The 23,490-nt window shown below is 38.3% G+C and overlaps 1 protein-coding gene across 1 annotated transcript; it reads left to right on the top strand.

Moving 5' to 3' along the window:
* CASP7 (caspase 7) lies at positions 1–21,976 on the top strand. The gene is given in 9 exon segments (XM_033066217.1): positions 1–34; positions 1,254–1,366; positions 16,726–16,874; positions 17,731–17,859; positions 18,329–18,504; positions 19,820–19,913; positions 19,916–19,950; positions 19,952–19,961; positions 20,466–21,976. Coding segments are annotated over 8 exon segments (930 nt in total). The 5' UTR covers positions 1–34; the 3' UTR covers positions 20,690–21,976.
* Positions 21,977–23,490: the final 1,514 nt, after the last annotated feature.

Here is a 23,490-nt window from a genome sequence, read left to right as displayed (position 1 = left end):
TTTCACTTTCGCTGCCGGCCGGACCCAGCACAAGGCAAGCCCCGGGCCCTGCCCAGCCCTTCCCCTTCCCCCTGGCTCCCCCGGTTCCCCTGGTTCCCCTGGTTCCCCTGGTTCCCCCGGCCCTGCCCCGCTCTCCCCCCGGTGCTCGGTCCCGCTCGGTCCCCGCTCCCCGGGCAGCGCCGCTCTGCCCGCACTGCCCGCGGCCTGCTCCACTTCCTCCTGTGTGTGTGTGTGTGTGTGTGCGTGTGTCTGTGTGTCTGTGTGTCTGTGTGTCTGTCTGTGCTGCTCAAAGCCGAGCCTAGACCCCGCTTTGCGAGCTGCCCTTCCTCTCGGGGAGCTCCCAAAGCTCTGCCTGCCCGGCTGGAGCCGCTGGTGCTCTGTGAGCTGCTGCTGCTGCTGCCAGGTGTGCGGGATGGTTTTCCGTGTAAACCCCGGCTCTTCTTCGTGTAAATGGATGGTAAAAGCAAATTCAATCTGCCTAACCGTGGGGAAGGGGCAGGAATCACTGCTATTTCCCGATAAAGTCTGGAAGCAGAGACGAGATGTTTTAGTGCCTCCCACCCTGCCTCTGCCCAGCGCTTCTCTGCTGAGCTGGCGCTGATCGTGTGCTGTCCTTCCTTCTTGGAGCTTCCCAACTGCTTACTGATCCAGGTTGGATGAAAACCACCCATAGAGAATACACAGGACTCCTTCCCTTACACACATTTGACTGTGTATATGCAAATGGAAACACAGGACCCTTGCCTTCATCCCAACACACTTCTTTCCAGACCATGGAAAACTTCCTGGGAATTGCTTCTGTGATGTGGACAGTGCACATGTGGATGTGGCAGGATTCTTAGGACTGCCCTGTGTAGGTCAGGTGTTGGACTTCGATGATCCCAGGGGATCCCTTACAACTCAGAATATTATGTTTCTATTTTATGGTTGTATTCTATAATTCTGTGATCTTTCACCATAAAATTATTTTTAATTTTGCTGTAATCCACGTTTTTGAGGGTGGTATTAGACGAGTTCCTTTAGGTAACTACCACAAGATAATAGAGATGGCTGAACATGTGCAATGCCACAGCAACTCAGGACCAGAAATCTGTAGCCACTCTTTCTTGATGAAGTATTATACAATGAAACTGCCTAAAACCCTCGGATGTGTCTTCTATAAACCAAACCATAAACAATCTAGTTCATGGAAATATTTGTAAAATGTCTCTGCTTGCTGAGGGACACTTACATTCCTGTACTTTTATTTGTAGATGTCGGAGGATCAGCATGGTGATCTCCCTGCTGGAGAGGGAGGGGATGGAGATGTCTGTGATGTAGTTGATGCAAGGCCAGACAGAAGCAGCAGGTTCTCACTTTTTAGAACGTAAGTTCCTACTTGTACTCCTGTTCTTGTCATTGTGTCAGCTGCTGTGATACTTTTTTAGTCAAGAAACATAAAAAGGCTTGATTTGATGTTCAGTTTACCATGTCCACAATGTTATTGATGGTCTGGATAGAAAGGTGGTTTATGTTGTATGAATTTGATGTATCTGGTCTGTACCTTAAAGCATTTCTTTATAGTATCTCCCTATAGAGAAATCTATAATATCTCCTGTAAGTTTTATTTGGCAGCTAAGAGACCACCAAGTTCATTTAGCATCAATTATAGTCCCACATCTCAAACACTGACCTTTGCTGGAGCTGGGAATTGAATATACCATTAATTATCTATTTTACTGCACTCAGCTCAGCTAATCTCTAGCATCACTGGAATCCCCTGCTGACTGTCTAAGTTACTTTAAAGCCTGGATGTGCCATCTAGGTTGTAGCACAAAGAAGCCTCACCAAGTCTAGAGATGTAACCCCTTGCAGAACACATTAAAAGCCTTTTTGTTTTAAAGCATAGTAGTCTCACTGAAGCATAAGCTTACTTTCTTTAAATCAGTGAGAGGCAAGAATTATTTACTGCTTGTCTGCACTCCTGAAAACATGGGATAATGTGATTGGAAATGCAAAAAGATGAAGAATGAACATGCAAAGTTTATAAATACTGTTGAATGTCAGCAAATGGCTGACACACTGGATTTAGTAAAATTTTACAAGAGATATATAATGCAAAGTCTAATGCATTTACAGAGAAGTTTTGATTTTTTTTTACAATTGAAAATTTACATTAAAGTGAGCAGTATAATTCAGAGAGTACATGGCTAATATACAGTAAATTTCACAATTATAAGCCGCACCATTTTGACTAAAATTTTCATCTGAACTGGAAGTGTGGCTTATAATCAGGTGCAGCTTATATATGGACAAAGTATGAAAAGTTGCTGTTTTAGTTTGGAGGACAAGTGTCTGCTGAGAAAGGCAGGAGCTTCTCTTTTAAATGGAGAATGTAAACCCCTTCCCTCCAAATTATTATAATTTTGAAATCAAGGGGACTCTCAGGCAAAGATATGGGAATTAGGAATAACAGTTCTTTACTAGAGAAATTAAAATAGAAATACAGTACTACAAAGAAACAAACCCAAACCCTGACAAAGTCAGAGTACAACCTGACACCCGTCAGGCAGGGTGTTGGCAGCAGTCCCATTCCATGGTGGCTGCATCCTCCTGCAGTGACAGATGTGGCTTAGTTGGAGCAGTGCTCCTGTACAAGGTGCAGTTTCCCTCCGGAGCTCCAGTGGTGATGTGGAGAAATCCGGTTTTCCTCTGGAGTCCAGTGGAGAAAGGGGCTCCCTTGGTGTCCCAAAACCTCTGTTTTTATCTTGGTAAGAAATGTTGGGCTCTTCCCCCTGGCTGGAGCAACTCCCAATGGGATGCAGTAATTTTATCAGTCCCACAGTGGGACTCAATGGCCATGAGCAGAAAATGACTGGCTGGAGGAAGGATGGGTTGTGAAAAGATAAAGAACAATGCCCTGCCTGGTTTCAATGGATGGCCCATTAGCAGAATATCTCCCTTGGAGATAAGGATCACTGCCCCCACCCTCAACAGATGGTGACAGAACAGATACCTTTTATCACACTCTGTATTGTAGCCCAAGACAGTTGCTGACACGCGGACTTGAGGCTTATAACCAGATGCGGCTTTTATGTGGACAAAGAACGAAAAGTCGCCTACACCTGGAAGTGCTGCTTATAATCAGGTGCGGCTTATAATCGTGAAATTACTGTAATTTTATTTTTGTTGTTTATTCTATGTGTTTAATGGGGTAACAAATCTGTGAGAGAAGTGAAGATGCTGTAGTTTTAGAAGACTTTTGATGTGCTGTTAAGCAAATCGCTGTACTTCGTCTATTTTATCATTCCTCAAATATGTTTCAAGATGTGTATGTGTATTACTAATTTTAACAAATAGACAAATGTAACATTTGTTTCTAAATCTTGTCAAATATTTTTCAAAGGTTTCTTAATTGATTTGGTCTTCTTTATAAGAGGTGATATGCTAATACTATGATTAAATTATGCAACTCAAAGTTAATTTCCAAAGAAAATGAAATAATCAGCATTTCTATGACTTTTCTATATGAAATTTTTCAAATAATTTGGCTTTTCATCAGTTTGAGGCATTCATCTTTTAGGAACTCCTTGAAGATGCAATTTGCAACATTTTTCTTCAGAAGTAAAAAAATTGCTCATTATTATTAAGTAATTGAGAGAATTCAATTTAGATTTTGTAGGAAAAAATACTTTTGAGAAATCTAACAGTTTCTTGAAGAAAGCAGTGGTTGCTTGAAGAGGAATAAGGTGTTTGACAATTAAGGTATTTGTCTTTGTCCTACAGAAACTAAAAGTCTTTGGTCTGAAGAAAGATAGGAGAGGAATGTGAGAGGATAAAGGAAGATGGGATATGATCTAAAACTATGATTGTAATAAAAGAGAAGGAAGAGAGAATGATCATTCTTTGTGCCTCACAGGGAATCTAGGGGGCTTCCAACGAAAAGTTCATGCAGTTGGTTTAAAACAAGTGTTAAGGTCTAATTTTAACATGGAGCAGAATGTCACTGTAGAACTTAAAGCCAGGGGATATCAGATGTCAAGATTTTAGGTAAATTCAGGAGAGATTAGATGTGTATGTGGGAAGAAAATTCCAGATGCTAGTATCTTTGGTGAAGATCTTCCTAAGGCACATCTCTGTGAGAATATATTCTGTATCCAGTTTCTTTTCTTTGCTTTCTTCCAGGCTCATTTCTAGTCAGTACCAGATACCAGGCTAGATTGTACTTTTACTTGAACCAGTGTGGCTCTCTGCCTTGATTGTCAGTATGAAGCAATACATCTTAAATAAGTTTTAGAGTGATGATGATTTTATTGTCCCTTTTTTTTTTTGTTTTTTTATCAACCCAGTCTTCACCAGCTGTGCAATACTCTCAATTAAATTCTTCACTGCATTTCATGTACTATTGCTTAACATATGTAAGTTCAATAGGAAAACAAGTAACTTGTGATGTTAAATAAGCACATTAATTTTAATTTGAGAGAACAGAGAAATGAGAAACCAAATTCAAAGCTGTGGCAGAAAGACCAGCTGTTTTCCAGTAGCTTCACAGCTTCAATTTGCCACTCTCTGGCTGTGACTGGAGATCTACCTTGTCAGAGCAGTAACTAGAAGTAAATTAAAATCTTACTCACTGCAAACATATTTCCCTCTGGAAGTCTGTGAGGCTACTTTGGCCAAGGAGGGTCAGAACAAGCCAGGCTGGGCAGATTCTTCTGACATCTCAAGATTTCAGGGGAATTATCTTCTACATATTTCCTTCTCTTTGGAAAAGTGCTGATACTTTGCTAATGTTGGTGAGGAAAACTGTCCAGTGCGGAAAAGAGTTGGAAGAAATTTTGGGTTAAATCTACCAGCCGTGTTTGGCTCCGGGAATTTTTTTAGCCACTAGATGGCAGGAGGGTATTAATTTTGTGCACTGCAAAAAGAAAAAATATTGGGCTTTGTTGAGTTTCAGAAGGCAAAAATATCAGGACACATTCTGGCAAGGATGCGCACCAAAAAAAGTTTAAAACGTTTAAAGAAAGATTCAACTAAGGATTTCAAATGTTTAAACTAACTAATAGAATTTTTCCCCTATGAGTTTGAGGTTTTTTACTATGTTATGTGTGCTCCTTTTGTACTTTCAGGGCTTTAAATATAGTCTTGCTTCTCCACAGGATGATTTAATATCCTCATTTGGTATATTTTGTGTTTTACTGGGGACCTCCATTAGGAGATTGATAGCAGCAAATGCTTTTGATTATCCAGGAAAGTTAATGTAACGTGAAATGGAATAAAATTGCAGTTGCACTGTGTTAAGTAGAGCTAAGATTTCTCTTAATCCTAATTAAAGTTGGGTGTTTTTTTCTAAAAAAGCTGTATCCAGATATTCTCAAGGCTTAGTAGACTTGCATTTGCACTATCAAAACTCCTGACTGTTTGTGGGCTTCAGTGAAGAAACAATGCAGAAGTGTTTTGTTATTAGTAGTATCCAGGTACCAGTTTTATCCTAATTTAATTGCATGGAACCATTTGTCTTCTGGTTACTTTTATCTGCTCCAGCCCTACTGTCTTGTTTTACAGTCAATATTCCCCTTCTCATCTGGAAACAGAAAGCACAATTTGAATATATATTTTAAAATCTTTACAAATACTTAGTTACAAATGAAAGGGTGTGATTCTATAGTGCCCTCAATGCAGAGACATGAAATGGATTGTAAGAAAATCTACTGAGGAATTTGAGAGGTTTTGTGGTGCATATAGTCACCAAGAATATTTTAGCTGTTTAACACTGCAAATCCAAAATATCTGTAAGATATTTATTTCTATCAAGTCACACCACTTGAAACTTTGAGACTTTTGAGTAATTTGAAGGTTTCCTGGAAATGCCAGTGTGCATCTCTCCTTCTGTAGTTCAATGGTTGTGATAGTTATATTGTTAAGATATCTACTAGGTTTGTAAATAAGTATGTAGATGAAAAAGTTTCATGGATATATACCTTTTCATGTGTACAGTGTTTATTTGGATTGCAGGACATCAAAGTGGGGAAGCAAAGATGTCACCAAAGGCTGTCCATTTTAACTTCATGAGCCTTGCCTCAAATAACCTTGTCCTTCAAAGAATAAATATTAGTTTTTGAGGTTCATCCTCAGCTGAACCTCAGGTCTGGAATTGTAACAGGTGTAGAAAGTTGTCTGTGTTTCAGCTAAGTTTTTCTGTTGTTCCTCTGTCTTTTGAGGATCTATTTTCCTTCCACTTTTCACAGTGGTTTTCCATTATTTATTCTGAATCGGAAGGGACCCACAAGGATCATTGAGTCCAGCTCCTAAGTGCCTGTGGGGATTACCAACAGCTTATTTTTATACTGATTTGTAAGAGAAGCTTTTCAGGTAGAACTTTGATGAAGAACAGCTTCACAGTGATGCAGACACATGTTTTCATATATTTTCCAGAGTTTCCATTCTCTTACACATCTTTCAGTGTCAGAAAATTATGGACCTTTCAAAGTAAATATTGCTAAAAAAAGGATCTCTTTTATCCTTAGATAGACTAAAAATAGTAAGCTACTTTAAAGCAAATAACAGCTGATGAATCAGTATCTGAAGTTATGTTCTGGGCTGTAACTCAGATGTCTGAGCTGACCTCCTGTTTCAGCCTCATGTTTCCTTAATGTCTCTAAGGAAGTCACTGTGTGCCTTAGTTTGTACTGTAAATGGGTGATGATCTTTCCTTTTACTGTCACAGCTCCAAAATCTGTCACAATATAATTTTGATTTTGTTTGGAGTGCTTAGCACAAGGTAAATGTCACTTGTTTACGTTCACCTGAAAGCAGCAAACATAAAATTTCAGAAGTAACCTACAGTCTGGTCAAGTTCCTACAAAGACAATTAAGAGATTGTAACAAGGAACAACAGGGATATTTCATTTTTATTACTCTTTTTTAAGTCAGAGGTGGTTTTGGTTTGTTTTGGCTTTTTTGTTTGTTTGTTTGGGGGGGTTGGTGGGGGTTTTGTATGTGTGTGTGTTTTGGGGTTTTGATGTTGTTTGTTGTTGTTTTGTTAAAGCAATTTTTGTTAGCTCTGGAACTCAGCTTCTGGAGAACACTGCAGGAATGTTTAACAATGAGTGGAAAGTGTGGTCAGTGCTTGTACTTTCCCTTGGATGCTTACTGGACATACCTCATAGGAAAAGCCCCGAGTATCCTGAAATAGGATTCAAGAACTCATTGATTCACAGTCAATATTGTTTCCAGTCTCCTTAGAGACTTTTTAATGTGAAGTACAGCAAACACTGGGTTATCCAGGGAACTGCATCTGAGGTAATCACAGTCAAGAATCCTAATCACTTTTTAGTGTAGTAATTTATTTCCTTCATTACAACAGACTCTGGGCTATGTCATACAGAATTTGGAGGACAGTTATTTTGTTGTGTGATGTTTAAGCTTTCAGAGCAATCCAAACAAATTTAAGCCAAATCTGTAATAAACCAAAACTGTTTGAGGGTACAGAAAGGCTTTGTAAACTGTACATGTTGATTTGCATTATTTTGCTAGAAACATTCATTGTGTAACTACTGTAGTGATGGTGGATCAGGTTTTGACAGAAGGAAGAGGGATGCATCACAAAGTGAAGTCTGCTGTCCCACCTCCATCTCAAAATCTGTTTTTCCTGTGCTCTTACGTGGGAGCAGAGACAGAATGAGTGATGGCAGCGTGTTTTCCTCTTGTCAGCAAAGGTAAGCTGAGGCCTGCGTGAACCTCAGCTGGCAGGGGGATGGCTCTGAATGGCCCCACAGAACAGTCCAGCGTGACCCACTGCTGACACAGGCAGTGCTGCCTGGGCACACAGAGCATCCTGCTTCTCTCTGCAATGTGACCCCGAGCATGGTGGGCTCCTAGCACCAGCAGGGAACATCAGACTTCTCCTGAGGACAGGCTGAAGCTGTTTGCAGATGCAGTGTGGAGTACCATTTGATGATGAGCCAAGGTACTGTAAGAACGTTATTCACCTCCTTCCTTCTCTGCCACCTGTTTGGAAAAGTCATGAGTTTATACCCTAAAACAGTTTAGTTCAGCTAATCCTGGCTCCACTGGCATTTTGCAGCTGCTAATCCTCTCCAGAGTGTTCTCTGAGCATTAGTGTTTGGAGGGTTTGCTTTATTTTGAGTCATTTTCCAAGCAATCCATATGTACCCGTTAATTTCTCTTAGTAGCTATGAAAGGTAAAAGAAGCTTCATCTTTTTTTTAATATATATAATTGTCAGTTGTCTATGTACATTTTACTGCCTGGAGTATGATCCTGGAGATTTCCATTTCCAGAACACCCATGGAAGGTATGGATGTGCAGGTTTTCTAGAAATGAGCAGAAAGCCTTTCAGCAAGCAAAATTCTTTATTTGTAAAAATTTACCTTTTGAATGTTTTTTGGCTATTATATTGCATACAATGTTGTGAGGCTGCATGGCAGATATGATGCAGCTAATTGGGAAGCTGAATCTCAATTACAAAGTGATGATTGAGAGTTTAGAACTCTGTTTTGCAGACATCACACCACACAATTATCGTGTGGGTTGTAAGTGATCCCTAAAATATTAAGTGCACAAAACTAGGGTGCTGCTACCTGTTTATTTTCTTTTTACTTTTGTCTTTTAACTGTTGTGAAAATGTGGACAATATTGAAACTTATTGTCCAAATGCAGCTGGCTTAGTCCCAATGCACTTGGTCTGCTTCATTTATATGTAATAAATTAAATTGCAGTTGTGGTTTTGATGTGAATTAGTTAAGGCCATCACTGATACATACTTTAAAAGGCAGGAAAGCATATTTAGATTAACAATCAGAACTTCAAAAGACATTTACAAAGTATGCCAGAAGTATGTAGTCTGGGGTTTGTTCTTTCCAACAGCTCAACTCTTTCATTGTACTGTGAATTGTCTTGGACTGAGTTTCTCACTTTCCAGGTTTTTAGAGAAGATTCTTTCTCCTAATTGGAGATGGATCTAAAACTAAAATGGTACAGAAAAGCTACAACAGCAACTTAGGGTCTGAAAATGTCTTATAATGAGGTGTTGATGTTAAATACTCATACACAGGCACTGGCAGTTTTCTCTCTTCAGGAAGCTAATGTGCAGTGCTCAAAGTTAGGAATTTGCTTCTGGACTGAGAGCCACTGTAAACCTCCATAGTGGAGGTTTACAATAAGAATGTAAATAATAACTTTACAGTAAGAATGGCTTTGAAAATAAGAATTTTAAAATTGTTCTCTACTTGAGTGGACAGAATCCCAGAGTGGGTCAGGTTGGGAGGGACCACAATGGTGATCCCAGAGCACAGGCACAGGATTGCCACTGAGGCTGGCTCAGGGTTAGAACATGGGGCATCAGTTTTTGCACTGCCCTCCCCCTGGAGAGAAGCCACAGGATCTGCAGTTGCTCTGTGGAATAAGTTTGTTTAGACTTCATTTTGTAATGGACAACTAAGACCAAGGGATATGGAGTTACTTTCCCAAAGTTATTCAACAGCAGAAGTGCAACCCATTTGGTTTGTTTAATACTTTTCAGCAAGTTAATTGGGCAAAGAATAGCTAGCATATGGTTTTAATAAATGCATCTTATTCTGTGTTGTTTCTCTTGGATGTGATATTAGGAATTTAGGGGAAATGCCAAGATTTCTTTAAATAAATTGGAGTGGTTTATTTTGCAAATTTTCTGTGAAATCTGTTACAGTACTGCTACATACGTCATATCAAGAACAAAAGTGTGTTTGTAGTATGATATTGGTTCTTTGGCTAAATGAACTCAGTCAGTCTTGGAAAGAATTTTTTAATGATAGCTTGGGTCCTTCCCAGCCCTAGTATTATCTTGATAAGTTCAAGGAAATAATTTCATTGTTTACCTAACTCCTTTCTTTTGATACTGCTTCAGCAATATTTTCTGTTCAAAATTACTGTGTTTACAATTATTTGAAGGGCCTGTGACATGATTTTCTAAATGAACAAGAGGTGCTTTCCTAGTAGGTTCCTAATTTCAGCTTCATTCAAGGAAATGGCTTTGCCTCTGTTGACTTTCAAACTGGCTTTGTTTAGTCAGCTGACAAAAAAAGATTCCCTTAAGAAGTCATGAACTAATTTCAGAAAGAAACTGAAGGCTCATTAATTCCTACAGCCCTGTTCTTGATAATTATTTTATTGCCTGAGCAGTCCTGTTGCTCCCAGGAGGAAAGTGGAGTGTGTTCATTGGGGGCTCTGGTGTTCCAGGAAGCACACTGGCCATTTCCCTTTCTTCCACGCATTCCCAAAAATTACTTTCAAAGTTTAGACAATTCAGCAGAGCAATATATAAATAGGCAAGGGCAGCACAGACTTTATAGATCATCAATATTAATATATATCTATATATGAATATATCATCAATATGAACTTCAGACTCCAGTATTATTTTGTATTTTTATAGAAGATAAAACAAAGTCCTGACAGAGAACAGAAATCTAGGAACAGTTTTCTCTGTGTGTGTGGTGGTGTGTTGTTTATGTTTGCTATTCTAAATTGCAGCTGTCAGTTTTCATGCCTTTTGTGTAAGACATCTGCGTGCCATGGTAAGCAATGTAGGTGAAATAATGTTTGAATGCTTTCTGGGGAACTCCTGTGTGCAGTTTTGTAGGGCCTGCTAAATGAGGACTTTCTGTTGTGTGGAAAAAATATCCTGACTTTAATATTAGAATTTTTTTTTAGTTTTCTTTTGACATCTATCTGGGGCTATATTTTAAAATAGCCTTCTAAGGACTGGTGGTTTTGTTGGTGCTCTTCTATCAAAGTCAGCAGTTCTTTGCTAATGTTTGCTAAAGGGAAATTGAAAATGTGCAATGCTTACTTGAACTTCCTTCTATGCTATTAGTATTGTCCCTTTTTTCCTCAGGAGACTTGTGTTTCAACTGTTAAGCTTTTTGTTTCAGTTTCTCCAGTGGCATGTAATTTGCAAGCCTGAGTATGCACTTTTGAGTGCACTCTAATACAGTTTTAGTATTTGGTCTAGACTTTGTGGTTTAGTCTTTATCCCATATAATTTATGCTTTCTGATTTTTAATAGTAAAGGAATATTCATTTTTATAGAAGACAATTCAAGTAGTGACACATTCTTCTTGTCCAGAAATGTTGCTGTTCTGCCAAACTGATGAAATATTAATGGAAAAGGCAACAGGATAATCTTTATTTGCATGCAGTCCTAAATCTGTGTGACACTACCAAAACAGATCTGACAAAGAACAAAGAGTCTGGCTTAGAGCACTTAAGATCTAAAAAGCTCCAGTCAGGTTTAACAAGTGTCTTTTGCTTGATATTGCTGACAGAGTTCAAGATTAAAAAAAAAATTCAAAGTGGGGAGAGTGTACAGAAATGAGAGGTGTATTAAATACAGTGAAATTAGACTGGTTAAAGGTATTAAAGCTGGATAAAGCTATTAAAGCTGAATAAAAGTATTAAGGCTGGTAGTTTGAAGAGAAGATTATGTAGCAGTAAGAGATCTTAATGCATGATCATTTGAAAGCATGAGACTTAGCAATTATGGAGCCCACATCAGACCTCTAATTATTGAGGCTAAGGTAGAAACACAGAACAAAATGTTGAACCTTGTTTTGGCTAATTTATAAATTCTGTTTCCTGCTCAGTTATTTTTTCAATGAATAACTCTGAATTGATCTCCAGAACACTCAGTTTTACTACATATAGCTTAGGGATGCCTTGGGAATTCAAACCACAATCTTATTTGCATTTTCCTTGTTTTCTGTCTATTCTTTTGCTATCTTTTTTAATAAATAAGTACAGACCAGAATTTTTTCAGGAGAGCAACAACATTTATGATGAGCAGTAGTCACAAACATAATTTGTACTGTGCATGCAACAATGGAAGGAGTGGGAGTTTGGACAGAAACAGCTACACAGAGCCCAAAAACTGCATAAATATAAATCAGCAATATAGGCTGTGGAAGTTTCTTTAGGGGCCTTAGAAATAATGCTTTGTCCCATGCACTCCACAATACAGTAACTTAATGGGAAACTTATTCAAATGAAGCCTCTAAAGAGTTTCCCAAATGTCAAAAGTCCTAAGGGAAACATCTCAGTTGTTTCTAATAGATTAAAGAGCATTGCAGTTAAGACACCTTGCATCCCACAACACTCAAGTGTATGAAAGTTCTGGTTGGTGTTGATGGATTACCTAAAAATATTTGTACTGTCCACTGCTGTAATCTTACTTAGACTCTAGAGAAAGGCTGAGAATGTGACAGAAACTAGAATAAAACTGTCCACCAATGCCAAAAAGCATGTGAACTCCAGAAGGAATCCTGAAGTGATGTGTTTTGCAAAGACACCATGTTTTTAAGGACAAATTTTCTTTTTAACAGAAACATGTTATCAGTTATTCAAAAATTATTTTGCACATTTATAAAAGAAGGAAGTCAGAGTAAAACTGTCTTGATGTTTTGAGACATTCCTTGTCAAGGAAAGGTGAAGTTTACTGAACTGCACAGAGCACAGTAAGAGAGTTCTCTCCTTTGTGGGTTTACTTCAAATAGAAATTAATGGAATCAGTGTGGCCTTTTCCACCCAACTCTGTATATCAGCTCCCTTAAATTAAATAGTATAGAATTGTAGAATTTCTTTTTTTTTATCTGCTTACATTTTTCAGTGCAGCAACAAAAGGCCCTAATTTTCCTGGGAGAGAAGGGGATTATAGCTTTTTATAAAAACAACCTATCTCTCTATAATATCATTTTTTGAGTTTATTTTGAACAACTCTCCCTGGGAAAGAACAGTCACTTAAATAGCCAGGCAGAGGAGTAGATGAATATTAGATGAACGAAGACAATGCTCAAGGAAGCCTTTGTCCTGCATATAGAATCTTAATATGTTGGTATGTCACACTAATTTATGGCAGCAGCAGGAATTGAGGAAGGTGCCAGTAGAAGGGAAATCAAAGGAGAGAAAATCACAGCTGCTAAGAGAGACTGCTGTATTTTTTTCTAAATAATCTAAAGGCGTAGTTAAATGTTGTCAGTGATATTTTTACCCTTAAATCTTGAACCATATTGAAACAATATTTTTTCCAAGTATAAAAGAAAAGAAGGTTTGTTGTGGTAAGTAGCAGTCCTTTAGATGATCAAGTCCACTACTTGTGTGGTTTTGCTCCATTGGCTTTGACAGAATTTAGCCACTCATGCTGGTAAAACACTTGACTACTACTATTTAAAAGTTCAATAACAAAATGATAAATAGAATAGAAAACTTTAGCTTCATATTTGAAAAGTGAGGCGTTAATAATGATTTTTGCAGGGTTGATACTGAGTCTAGACTTGATGAAATCATATTCCCACATATGCTGTTGGAAAGCCTAAGGCCTGGATTTAGAGCCACAGTGAGACTGAAAACATGCAGGCTGTATGAGAGTGCCAGAGTGGAGTTTCAGTTTTGCTGAACTTTTGACCAAAGGGAGACAACATGAAATACGTGACAGCAATAATGGGGAGAATATTTCTCTGTAAGGGAAGGATCAGTGACCACTACTGGAGTGAGGAATAATGGCACAGCTGTAATTAAGACATGAAGAATGAATAAACAGTCATGAAAATCAATTTTCTGTTTAGTCCAGGTAAGTTTGAATCCTAGAAGAGGTAAATTAAAGACACTACACATCAGAGAAGCAGAAAGAAATCAAGCAGAGGGCACACAGTTTAAAACGTTTTATAACAGCATACTATAACTAATCTGTGGAGTATAAAAAACTAATCTGTGGAAAATGCAGTAATTAAAACGCTTAGTAAGAACACCAGTAAACATTTATATTAGTAGGTGTTCAGTTCAAAGTTCAGAAAAAAAATATTTTGGCTTTCAGTTATAAGCCAGCCTGTCATTGATAGGAGTTCTCCTTTAAGGCCTGATTGTTACTTACTTACAACTTTATTAGTTATCATTACAAGGTCTGATTTAGCTTGTCGAATTTGAAAAGTTGGACGTTATACTGTCAGTGTAGTGCAGTCAGGCAGTTCCCATATTGTGCTGCTTTGGCACAGGAACCAGAATCATCAAAGAAGATTTCTGTCTGGGCTGCAGGTCCAGCCTAAGTATAATCCATGGCCTTTGCCTCCTTATGAATTCAGTTTGCACTGATGCCAAAAGATTTCCGGAACTTTTTATTGTCTGCCAGTAAAGGAGTAATAGGTGTAGCCGTGCTGTGGTTTTTTAGTATCTCATTAACCTGCTCAGCTCCGAGGAGTCATTAGAATAAAACCACAGTCCTCTGTAAAGGAATGGGGAAATGTGCTGCCAGGGCTTGTCTGGGGCTTTTGACTGGCACAGAGCTGCTGGCTGCTTTTGAGAATTCCAGCAGCAGGAATTACATCCCTTAAACTCACGAGTATTTCTGCATGAATGAGTGCAAACTATTGAACTTGGGAGTGAAGTGGTTTCAGAGAAGTTGCGTGGCTGCATTGCTGTGCCACTTAACCCTTGCTGCTATTTTCAGTGAGGTTTTTTGGGATAACGTGGCTGCTCGATTTCTGGGCTAGACTTAGGTCACTTCCAGCACTTTAGAAGTTCAGACAGTGCAAATGTGATACTGCTCAAATGGGTCCATCCCTGCATGTTGACAGTTGTTTGTGGGTTGGATGTAAACAGGAATGTGTGCACAATCCCCTTGAAAATATTCCATTGTCTGTAACAGGCACTGTTGTTTGAACTTTTTCAGCAGATCACTGAAGCCAGATAAATCTGTTGAATCTGGAACCCATGGGCTGAGGAAATTCCTCTTCATGGACCTGAGTTATCTGTTGTTCTGAAATTTCTTTTTCTCTCTTTGACAAAGAACTGTTTGGTGATGGAGGATCAGGGGGAATTTTAGGTTAAAATAAGAATCCAAGATCTCTTTGAAAGTCAAATGTAATATCAGCATCATACAGCTCTAATTCTTGAAAAGAATTAGTTAAGAATTGGTTAAGACTTTTCCTTGAGGCAAAGCATATTTAATTATTGCTTCCAGGGCCTTCAAGAAGCATATGCAAGGAGAACATCCATACCTGAAATTTGTCAGAAAAAAACCCCCTTGTATTTCCAGACATAATCCTCAAGTAGATACGGTTCAATGTCTTGTTTTTTACTCTCTAAGGGAAGTCTAAAAGAGAGCATGATATTAAGATGGTCACATGCAGAAAGAGTAATGAAAGCCTGCCAGGTGCAGCTATTTAATTTGGCCCTTTATAAAAGAGCGTGACAGCACTCAAAGATAAGAAGAAGCTGTTTTGAAATTGAATTGCAGTAGCATTTATACATGATGAATCATTTAAAGAAGGTTTATTATAGATTCCAATTAGTCTTGTCCTTTAGTAATAAAAAAGGGGACACTTGAAGCTAAAAGACAACCATTGTTAAATCAGGAAGGTAAGAAAATAGATTACCTAAACAACATTGAATCAGTTCATAGCAATCTCATGTCTACAGGTTACTATTGAAGTAGATAAATTAATAATTCTTTAGGAAGATGTGAGAATGAGGCTAGTAAAAGTACTTAAATTAATTGTGATTATAGGAAAAAGTCTAATTTTGTTATAACCAACTGTATTACACAGTTCTTTGTGCTGTGAACGTAGTTTAGTTTATGTTTTCCTCTCAGACATCAGTAATAAATACTGTTGGAAGCTGGATGCTGGAAGAAATAAGAGAGGGACCAATAACTTCTTCTGCCCTTTCCTGAACATTGTTTTTAAGTTGACTGGCTCCAAAGCTTGCTTGTAATTCTGAGGTTGAATAAGACTCCTTATAGGCTCTGACTGACTTCAGTTCTGCTAGAGGAAATCTTAACCACACCTGAAGCCAACCTGCTGGGACCAAAAAGTCCACCTCTAAAAACAAGTACTGAGTTCCTGGTGCTTGTACATCAGGTGTGCATGCTGGCTGTAATTGATTTGGTATTAATACTTTATTTAGATTAAATCTGTGAGTAATGTCTGTGCTATGCCTGGGCTTCTCTTTCTAATCCAATCTAAGACCCCTGTATGTAGCAAAAAGATCAGTACACAGTCATATAACTGGAGAAGATTTATTAATATAACCCATTAGCATAATTATTAGAATAGTTTGATTTGGTTTTTCTTAGGTTTTATTTGACATGAAGTTCAGGTATCAATGATTATATTGAAATGTGCTTGGGTTTTTTACATAGGTTCAGACTGCAGTTTGGCAGACCAAATTAACACATGACTTGTTCACACTCTGTAACCTTATCAGTAGAAACTGCCTCCTGCTTAGTCTAATCTGCACAGAATTTAGGGATGATGGTGGTTCAGTAAACAAATCTCATCACACAGTTGGGTAAACTGCATGTCTTCGTGTTCCTGGAGTAGCTGTTAAGGGAAATCTGTCTGTTCTTACCTCAATTACTTATAGTAAAAGTAAAATATGTCCAGAACCAGTTTGCAAAAGGTTCCTGCCAGCCTGACTTCACGTAAGCTGTTTGTTTTATCTCTGGTCAGGATCTGTGTGTGCTGCTGTTGGCTGCAGTTCACTCCAGAGTTATTTCACCTCGTCACATCCATCCACACACAATAATCCCTTCATGGAAATCACAAGATCTCTATGCCTCCATCCAAAATGTAAATGAAGGAAAACAAATATTAGAGAAGGAGAAACGTTGGGCAGGGCTGCAGGAATGGTTTGAATTACGGTAAACAGGCCATGCATGTGACTGGTCACTAACAATAATTTCATTTGGTTCACCTAGAAAAAAGAAGAATGGAGAAGAAGAGCAGCCAAAGCCCTCTCTCAGTAATCAATACAGAATTGTTACACCCACATTCCAGTATAATATGGATTATAAGAAGGTTGGCAAATGCATTATTATAAACAACAAAAATTTTGAAGACAAAACAGGTAATGCTCTTTCGTTGAGGATACTCATTACAGACCATAGAATTTTTATAGTTTCTTTAACCAATAAGGATTCTATTTTTATGGCATGGAATTTTAATGAATGTTTTTATCTTTTTTGATAAATAGTTGTTCCTAAAACTTTTCCTATTCTCTAACACTTATGTTAGAGTGGCTCTTTTCAACATCTTTTCAGTGTATGTCTCAAAGACCATGTCTCCTTGCTGTACCAGCTTCAAACTAAACCTTTGTTCTAGAGTTTAAAACTATGTTGTTAAAATTTGAACTTTGGCATCTGCAACCCATGTTATAAATTCTCTGTTCCTGAGCTACAGCTGTGAGCTACAAAAGCTGATAGCTGTAGGTGTGCTCTGTTCACACTCCTGCATTTAACTTTCCAGACCACATGTGGTTTCAAGGTAGACAAATACTCATGTTATAATAAGGCTTGTAGGATTTTTCCTGTACACTTGTAAGTTGTTTTCCCCAAAGATTCTGTATCAGTTCCTTGTGCTGGGTATAATAGGGACACTTTTCAACAAGTTTTCCATGGGGTGCTTTGTGCCTGTGTTGCACTGCATAGCCAAAAGAAGAAGGATCATCCTTAGAGGTCCTGTGTTGCAAGGTGCTGAGGGCACACCAGCATTTTTCAGGATAAGAAATGTCCTAACACTGAACATTGAATTATTTTTAAAATCTCACAATTTGTTCTCAGTGCTGCTAGAGGATTGTTTTAAAAACATGTCACGGACATATTGCTGAAGTTTATCAATTATAAACTTAAACATTTGCCTTTGAACACGTGAATCATTTTGAGTTGTGTAACGTGCAGTCAACCATGTTCTTTGTTTTCCAGCAGGAATGGGCACCCGCAATGGCACTGACAAAGATGCTGGAGATCTTGCCAAGAGTTTTAAAAACTTGGGGTTTGAGGTCATTATATACAATGACCGAAGCCGTGATGATATGGAAAAATTACTGAAGCAAGGTAAAAATTCAGAATCATAGAATAAATCAGAGGGGAACAGACATTTGAAAGTCACTGAATCTACTCCCTGCTCACAGGGCAGATTCCATAGGCCCCTCACATACAATTTTCTGTATGGAAGGATTTGTTTTCTTAATGGACTGGGCTTAATTCCCCACCTCATCCCCCAACCTCAATTCAGAAATGCACAATGTTCTTGTGAAGCACTTGTCCTGTGTATTAGGTGAAGAGCCTTGTCATATTAGATAAGGAGTTCAGCCTGTTGATTCCAGTGGGCTGAACTCAGAGTCAGGTGAAGGATGCATCCATGTACTCAGGCTACTCACCACATGGTAAAAGATGATCCACTCCTTCTCATTCCTGACAGTAGTAGCCCAGTGTATATTTCGCCTCAGAAAAATGTATTTGCTAAGTATCATTTCCATTTAAAACATAGCTTCCTTTTGACTCAGAAGTGTTTTCCTTGTAGCTGCTGAGGAGAACCACAGTGATGCTGCCTGCTTTGCCTGTATCCTCCTGAGCCATGGGGAAGAAGGGCTCATCTATGGCACAGATGGACCCATGGCTATCAAGAGTCTGACTGCACTGTTCAGAGGAGACAAGTGTAAAAGCCTCATAGGCAAACCCAAACTGTTTTTCATTCAGGTAATAGCCCTGAGGTAAATACAGCATCCTGCTGCTGCAGCAGGGAAAACATGCTCTGTTGGTTGTCTGCCCTAGAAAAACCCTTGACTTGACTTGCTGAATGTTGATGGAGGTTGTATGAAAAATTTGTTGAGAGTGGTTGTCTGTGGGTAAAATTATTGTTTGTTTTTAAAAGATAATTTTTGTACAAGATTTCACAGGTGTATAGAATATTATTGTAATTTTCTACATGGTTTCACTTGGTAATATATGAACTTCAAAGCAGAAAGATAAACTCACTTCTGTGCAGTACATATTTTCAATAGGAATAATACTGTCCAGGTCTCTTGAATTAAGGCTGCCTCTACAAATTATTGCTAAGAGAAACATTTTTCTTTTCCTCAGTAGCCTAATTATTTATATTGCATTTTAAAATTAGCATTTAATTAATTGTGTATTAGTTAAACTTTTAAAGACAGCTGTTTCAAACAGCATATGAATGAATTCTGAATTATGCCTGAATTCTCTTTTTTACATAATACATAGTATTACTTACATATAAGAGTTGCAGAAGATGTGGTTTTCCCTAAGCTATTCCATCAATTAATCTTCATCCCCAAAGTAAAAACTGTTTTAGACTCTTCATACTACTAAATTGATATTTTTTCTAATTACACTTTTGAAATTGTTACTTTATAGACTTTTAAATTGTCTTAATAAAGGCAACCAGCCCTCTTATATAAGCCAGTTAGACTTGTTCTTTTGCAAGAGCTGTCAGTCAAAGCTACTGATCAGAGCTGAAAATTACCCACCTGGAGCATTGTCCCAGCGTGCCCTTTAGCTAAACCCACAATTAAGAGAAAATTAAGAATCAAAGAGATAAAAGAAAAGGTATTAAAGCCACAATATATCTGTAATGGGTGGTCAAACGCTAGAACAGGTTGCCCACACTGTAGAGTCTCCACCTGTGGAGTCCAGTGTCAAGAAATTGTCCAGAGGTCACACTGATCATGGCATTATGTAATAATTGAGTGCTGAGAATTACTCCAGACTGGTAAAATCAATCATGGTTAGAATAAACCAAAGCTGACATGGCACTTGCTGACAAACAACTGAGATGCACAGCCTCAACACCTTTGCCTCCCTCTGCTTACAGGATGCATATTTTTAAAAGGGTAAGCTAGTAACTTTATCACTGAACCCTGAGATATCCCCCAGAATTGCATCTCTGCTCTTCATACATGCAAAGTACTGCTTAGAACTGAATCCATTAAAAAATTCTGATGAATGCTAATTGTTGTAACACCCTGTTTCTGTTTATATGCTGTGCTTTCAGGCCTGCAGAGGCTCTGAATTTGATGAGGGTATACAGACTGACTCTGGACCTGCCAATGACAGATGCCTGGAGACAGATGCCAACCCCAGATACAAATCCCAGTAGAAGCAGATTTTCTGTTTGCTTATTCCCACAGTGCCAGGTAAGGAAAAGAGGGTCAGGGTGGGGGTAGGAGCTCACCATCCATACTGACTGGGTTGGAGATGGACCCCATTGATGATACACTGTACACTGATGGGAAAAACACAAAGGTCCAGTGTACATTGTGTATCCACCCCTTCTACACTGGCTTAGAGGAGAAGGGAGATTACAAATGGCAAAGACAGAGCTGATTTCTGGGAATGCTGCCCTTCCTGTGGTGTGTTGAATGCGTGATGAAGGCAGTACTGTACAAAACTTATTCTCAGAAAGGAAACCTGTGTAATTTTACTTTTTGCAGATTCCCAAATGCCAAAATGTAGAATGGTACTTCAGCAAACCTTTGGAGAGATAATATACATTATTCTCAACTTTAATGAAGTAGGATATGTGACACAGCTGTTAGAAGTTCAGTTTCTTTGTGTGCATTGTTAATCTTTGCCCAGAATCGTTCACACAAAATAGCAAAAATAACTCTGTGTATTTTCTTCCTTGCCTTTCCTGTCAGGTTATTACTCCTGGAGAAATCCTGGAAGAGGCTCCTGGTTTGTGCAGTCTTTGTGCTCTGTGCTAAATGAGCATGGGAAGCAGCTTGAGATCATGCAGATCCTCACTCGGGTCAACTACGTGGTGGCCACGAACTTCGAGTCGCAGTCGGACGATCCGCGCTTCAGCGAGAAGAAGCAAATCCCCTGCGTGGTCTCCATGCTCACCAAGGAACTGTACTTCTGAAAAACAACTTCTAATGCAGCCCCTGGGGAAAGGTCAGGGCATGCCTTTGGGTGGAGATGTGGTTGTAAACAGGAGTAGCACATTTTTAATGGCAGAAATGTAATGACACTAGGTTTTTATGTGTATGAGCTGGGGGTACCGGATGGATGGACAGTATGCAATATTTTAAAGTAGCTGTGGGCCAGCCTGACAACTATTACTGTATCTTGGTTTCCCTTAGTGATTTATGGCTGCTGAAGATGTTATGAGTCAGCTACCTGACCCATAAAGTTTTTTTTGTTTCCCAGACAGCAGATTGTAAATTAAGAATAAAAACAAAAAAATCTTGAGACTCCTCGTTTACTGCTAGGTTGTAGCACCATAACATCCTTGGAGATTTCCAAAGATCATATTATGGGTATGTCCAGTTTGTAGCTATTTAAAAGGGTGTTTCTTGTCTAATACATTTAATTTCCTTTTAATGAACATTATTAATGAACGCTAATGGTTGCTCTGTGCTCAATCTGGAAGTCATTATAGTTAGTCACCATTCTAGCATAAGATTAATGTATAGAAAATCTCTATTTTTAGATTATTTACCTGATCAGTGTAGAAATAGAACAAATAGAACAATCAAAATTAAAATCTTTGTAAAAGATTGGCAAATTTTACTTGGATGATAGGCATTAAAGTGCCCATTGTAAAGATATTTTGCCTTACAAATGACAGTTGACTGAGAGAACAGCCTGGAACAGTGGTATTGCAATTCTTCTGCATGCAGAAATAAAAATGTCTGCTTGTTGATTCAGAACTTTGGAACCAGCAGAAAGTTAAGGACAAGACTTTATTATAAAGCATTAAAATTTAATGTTGAAAAGGTAAAATTATATGTTCCAGTAACAAATGTATGTTTAGATTTAACTTGTAGTTGCAAGGAGTTTTGCCAAAACTGGAAATGCTTACTTGAATCAGAAATCAGAAGTGCCTTCTTAGTTACTGTATGGTCTTAATTTTGTGTTTTAGAGTTATGTTGGTGATGTTTATATTTCTACTTTTTATATTCACTTTAGTTGGTAGCTAGGTCAAAGAAGTAAGTTTAATGATTTGGTTAAACTGATAATTAGTTGTTCACCCTTTTCCCACTTAATGTACTCTATACTCCTTGCAATCTTCTGAGAAAATAAGTTTATAGTATTAAAGACAAGTTACCAAATTGTTAAGTTTATTTTCTTACAAATACTGTGACACAGACATATATTTTTTCCATAAGTCAAATTTACAGCTGTTAGAATTAAATAAATGGACGTATTGAGCATGAAATCAATAAAGACCTTTTTTTAAAAAAAATTCCTTTGTATATTTGCATGTTTGTCACTAAGTCTGGTAAAGTAAAAAGCAACCAAGATATATCCCAATCCCTTTTTCATTAAAGAATGCAGGTGATCTCTGGCATCTTTTCAGGAGGAGGTTTACAGTCAATGGAAAGGTAGATTAGAAAAGTAATTTGGCATTGGATGACCTGTGTTGGACAGGCCACGTCCTCTTTTGGAGTAAACCAAAGTTAATGGGAATATTTTACTGGAAATATCATGTTCTACCAGTGCTCATTCTTGCCCTTGAGGCAGTAAATTTTCCAGTGCTCTAGCAGTGCATGTCAAAGTGTTCTCCCTGTTACTTCTGCCAGACAGCTCCATCTTAAGCTGTTTTCTGGCATTAAGGATATTCCTGGTTTACCATGGCCAGCCAACATTTCAGTATTTATCACTTCTCTGGAAGCTCTTTCATGTCTTTATAGTTCATTAGTTTATTTGCTTAAGGTTTTGCCTATTTATAAATTTCTGTGTACAATATTCCCCTGTCTCCAGAACTATCCTTCAGGCCAGTTCTAATGTATGAGATATAGGAAGATCTGCATAAAATACCTGAATACACTGCCAGAGAGGAAAGTAACATGGAAAGATTAACTTGGAGTAGAAGTGAAAAACATTCCCTTGTGTCAGGACCAGGATCTCTGGTAGCAGAACATTACTTTAGATCATGTCCAGAAAAAAATTAGTATTATTTCAAAAGAAAATTGTTACCAACAGACATCACCCCTGAGTGGTGATGGTGACACAGCTGAGAGCTGTGCCAGCCCATGAGCCTGGAGGAACCCACTCAGTGAGGAAGCTTGACCCTTTCACTCCAGCTGAGCCAGGTTGCTGAATTTAAAAGCTGCAGGTTGTTTCAGCTCTTTTTCCTAATCAAATTTATGACTGTTTTCTATCAGAAAGCAATTCCTTTGCCATCTGCAGGATTAGCCAGATGGTTTAGTGTGTAAATCCACTTTCATTATTGATACACTAAATGTTTCTAGAGAGAATCCCAAAACTTCAATTACAGCCAAGACCAACTCTGAAATTACCTTGTCATGACATAGGCAGCATAAGAATTCCTGCTTCACATTATATGTTTAATTAAATGCTGTTTAAATCTGAAATTGGTTTCAATTTATGGTACTTTTAGGATCTTTTAGGGTTCTTACTGTTGCTTTATATTCCAGCCATGGGTGGATATCATGCTTTAGAAACAGCTCAGGAAATGAAGGGGTCTGTTCAGAGAGCTGAACCAACAAAACATGAAAAGCTGTCTCCAGGCTTTTTTTTCTGTATAGGAGACATTTATCCCTGCCCCTAATGTCCGTATTTTTCATTGCTTCTAAGTGAACATTAATCTTCTGGATTTCCCCTCTCCAGAGCAGTCTTTAGTTTGCTTCCCATGCAGAAAGAGGAATTTCCTTGTGGGTTGTATTTCAGGGTGTTTGTATTTATACAGGGACTGTG

The sequence above is a fragment of the Catharus ustulatus genome, chromosome 8, assembly GCF_009819885.2.
Source record: "Catharus ustulatus isolate bCatUst1 chromosome 8, bCatUst1.pri.v2, whole genome shotgun sequence".
Taxonomy (NCBI): Eukaryota; Metazoa; Chordata; class Aves; order Passeriformes; family Turdidae; genus Catharus; species Catharus ustulatus.
The sequence above is the reverse complement of the archived record's forward strand: the minus strand, read 5'-3'. Positions and strand labels throughout refer to the sequence as shown.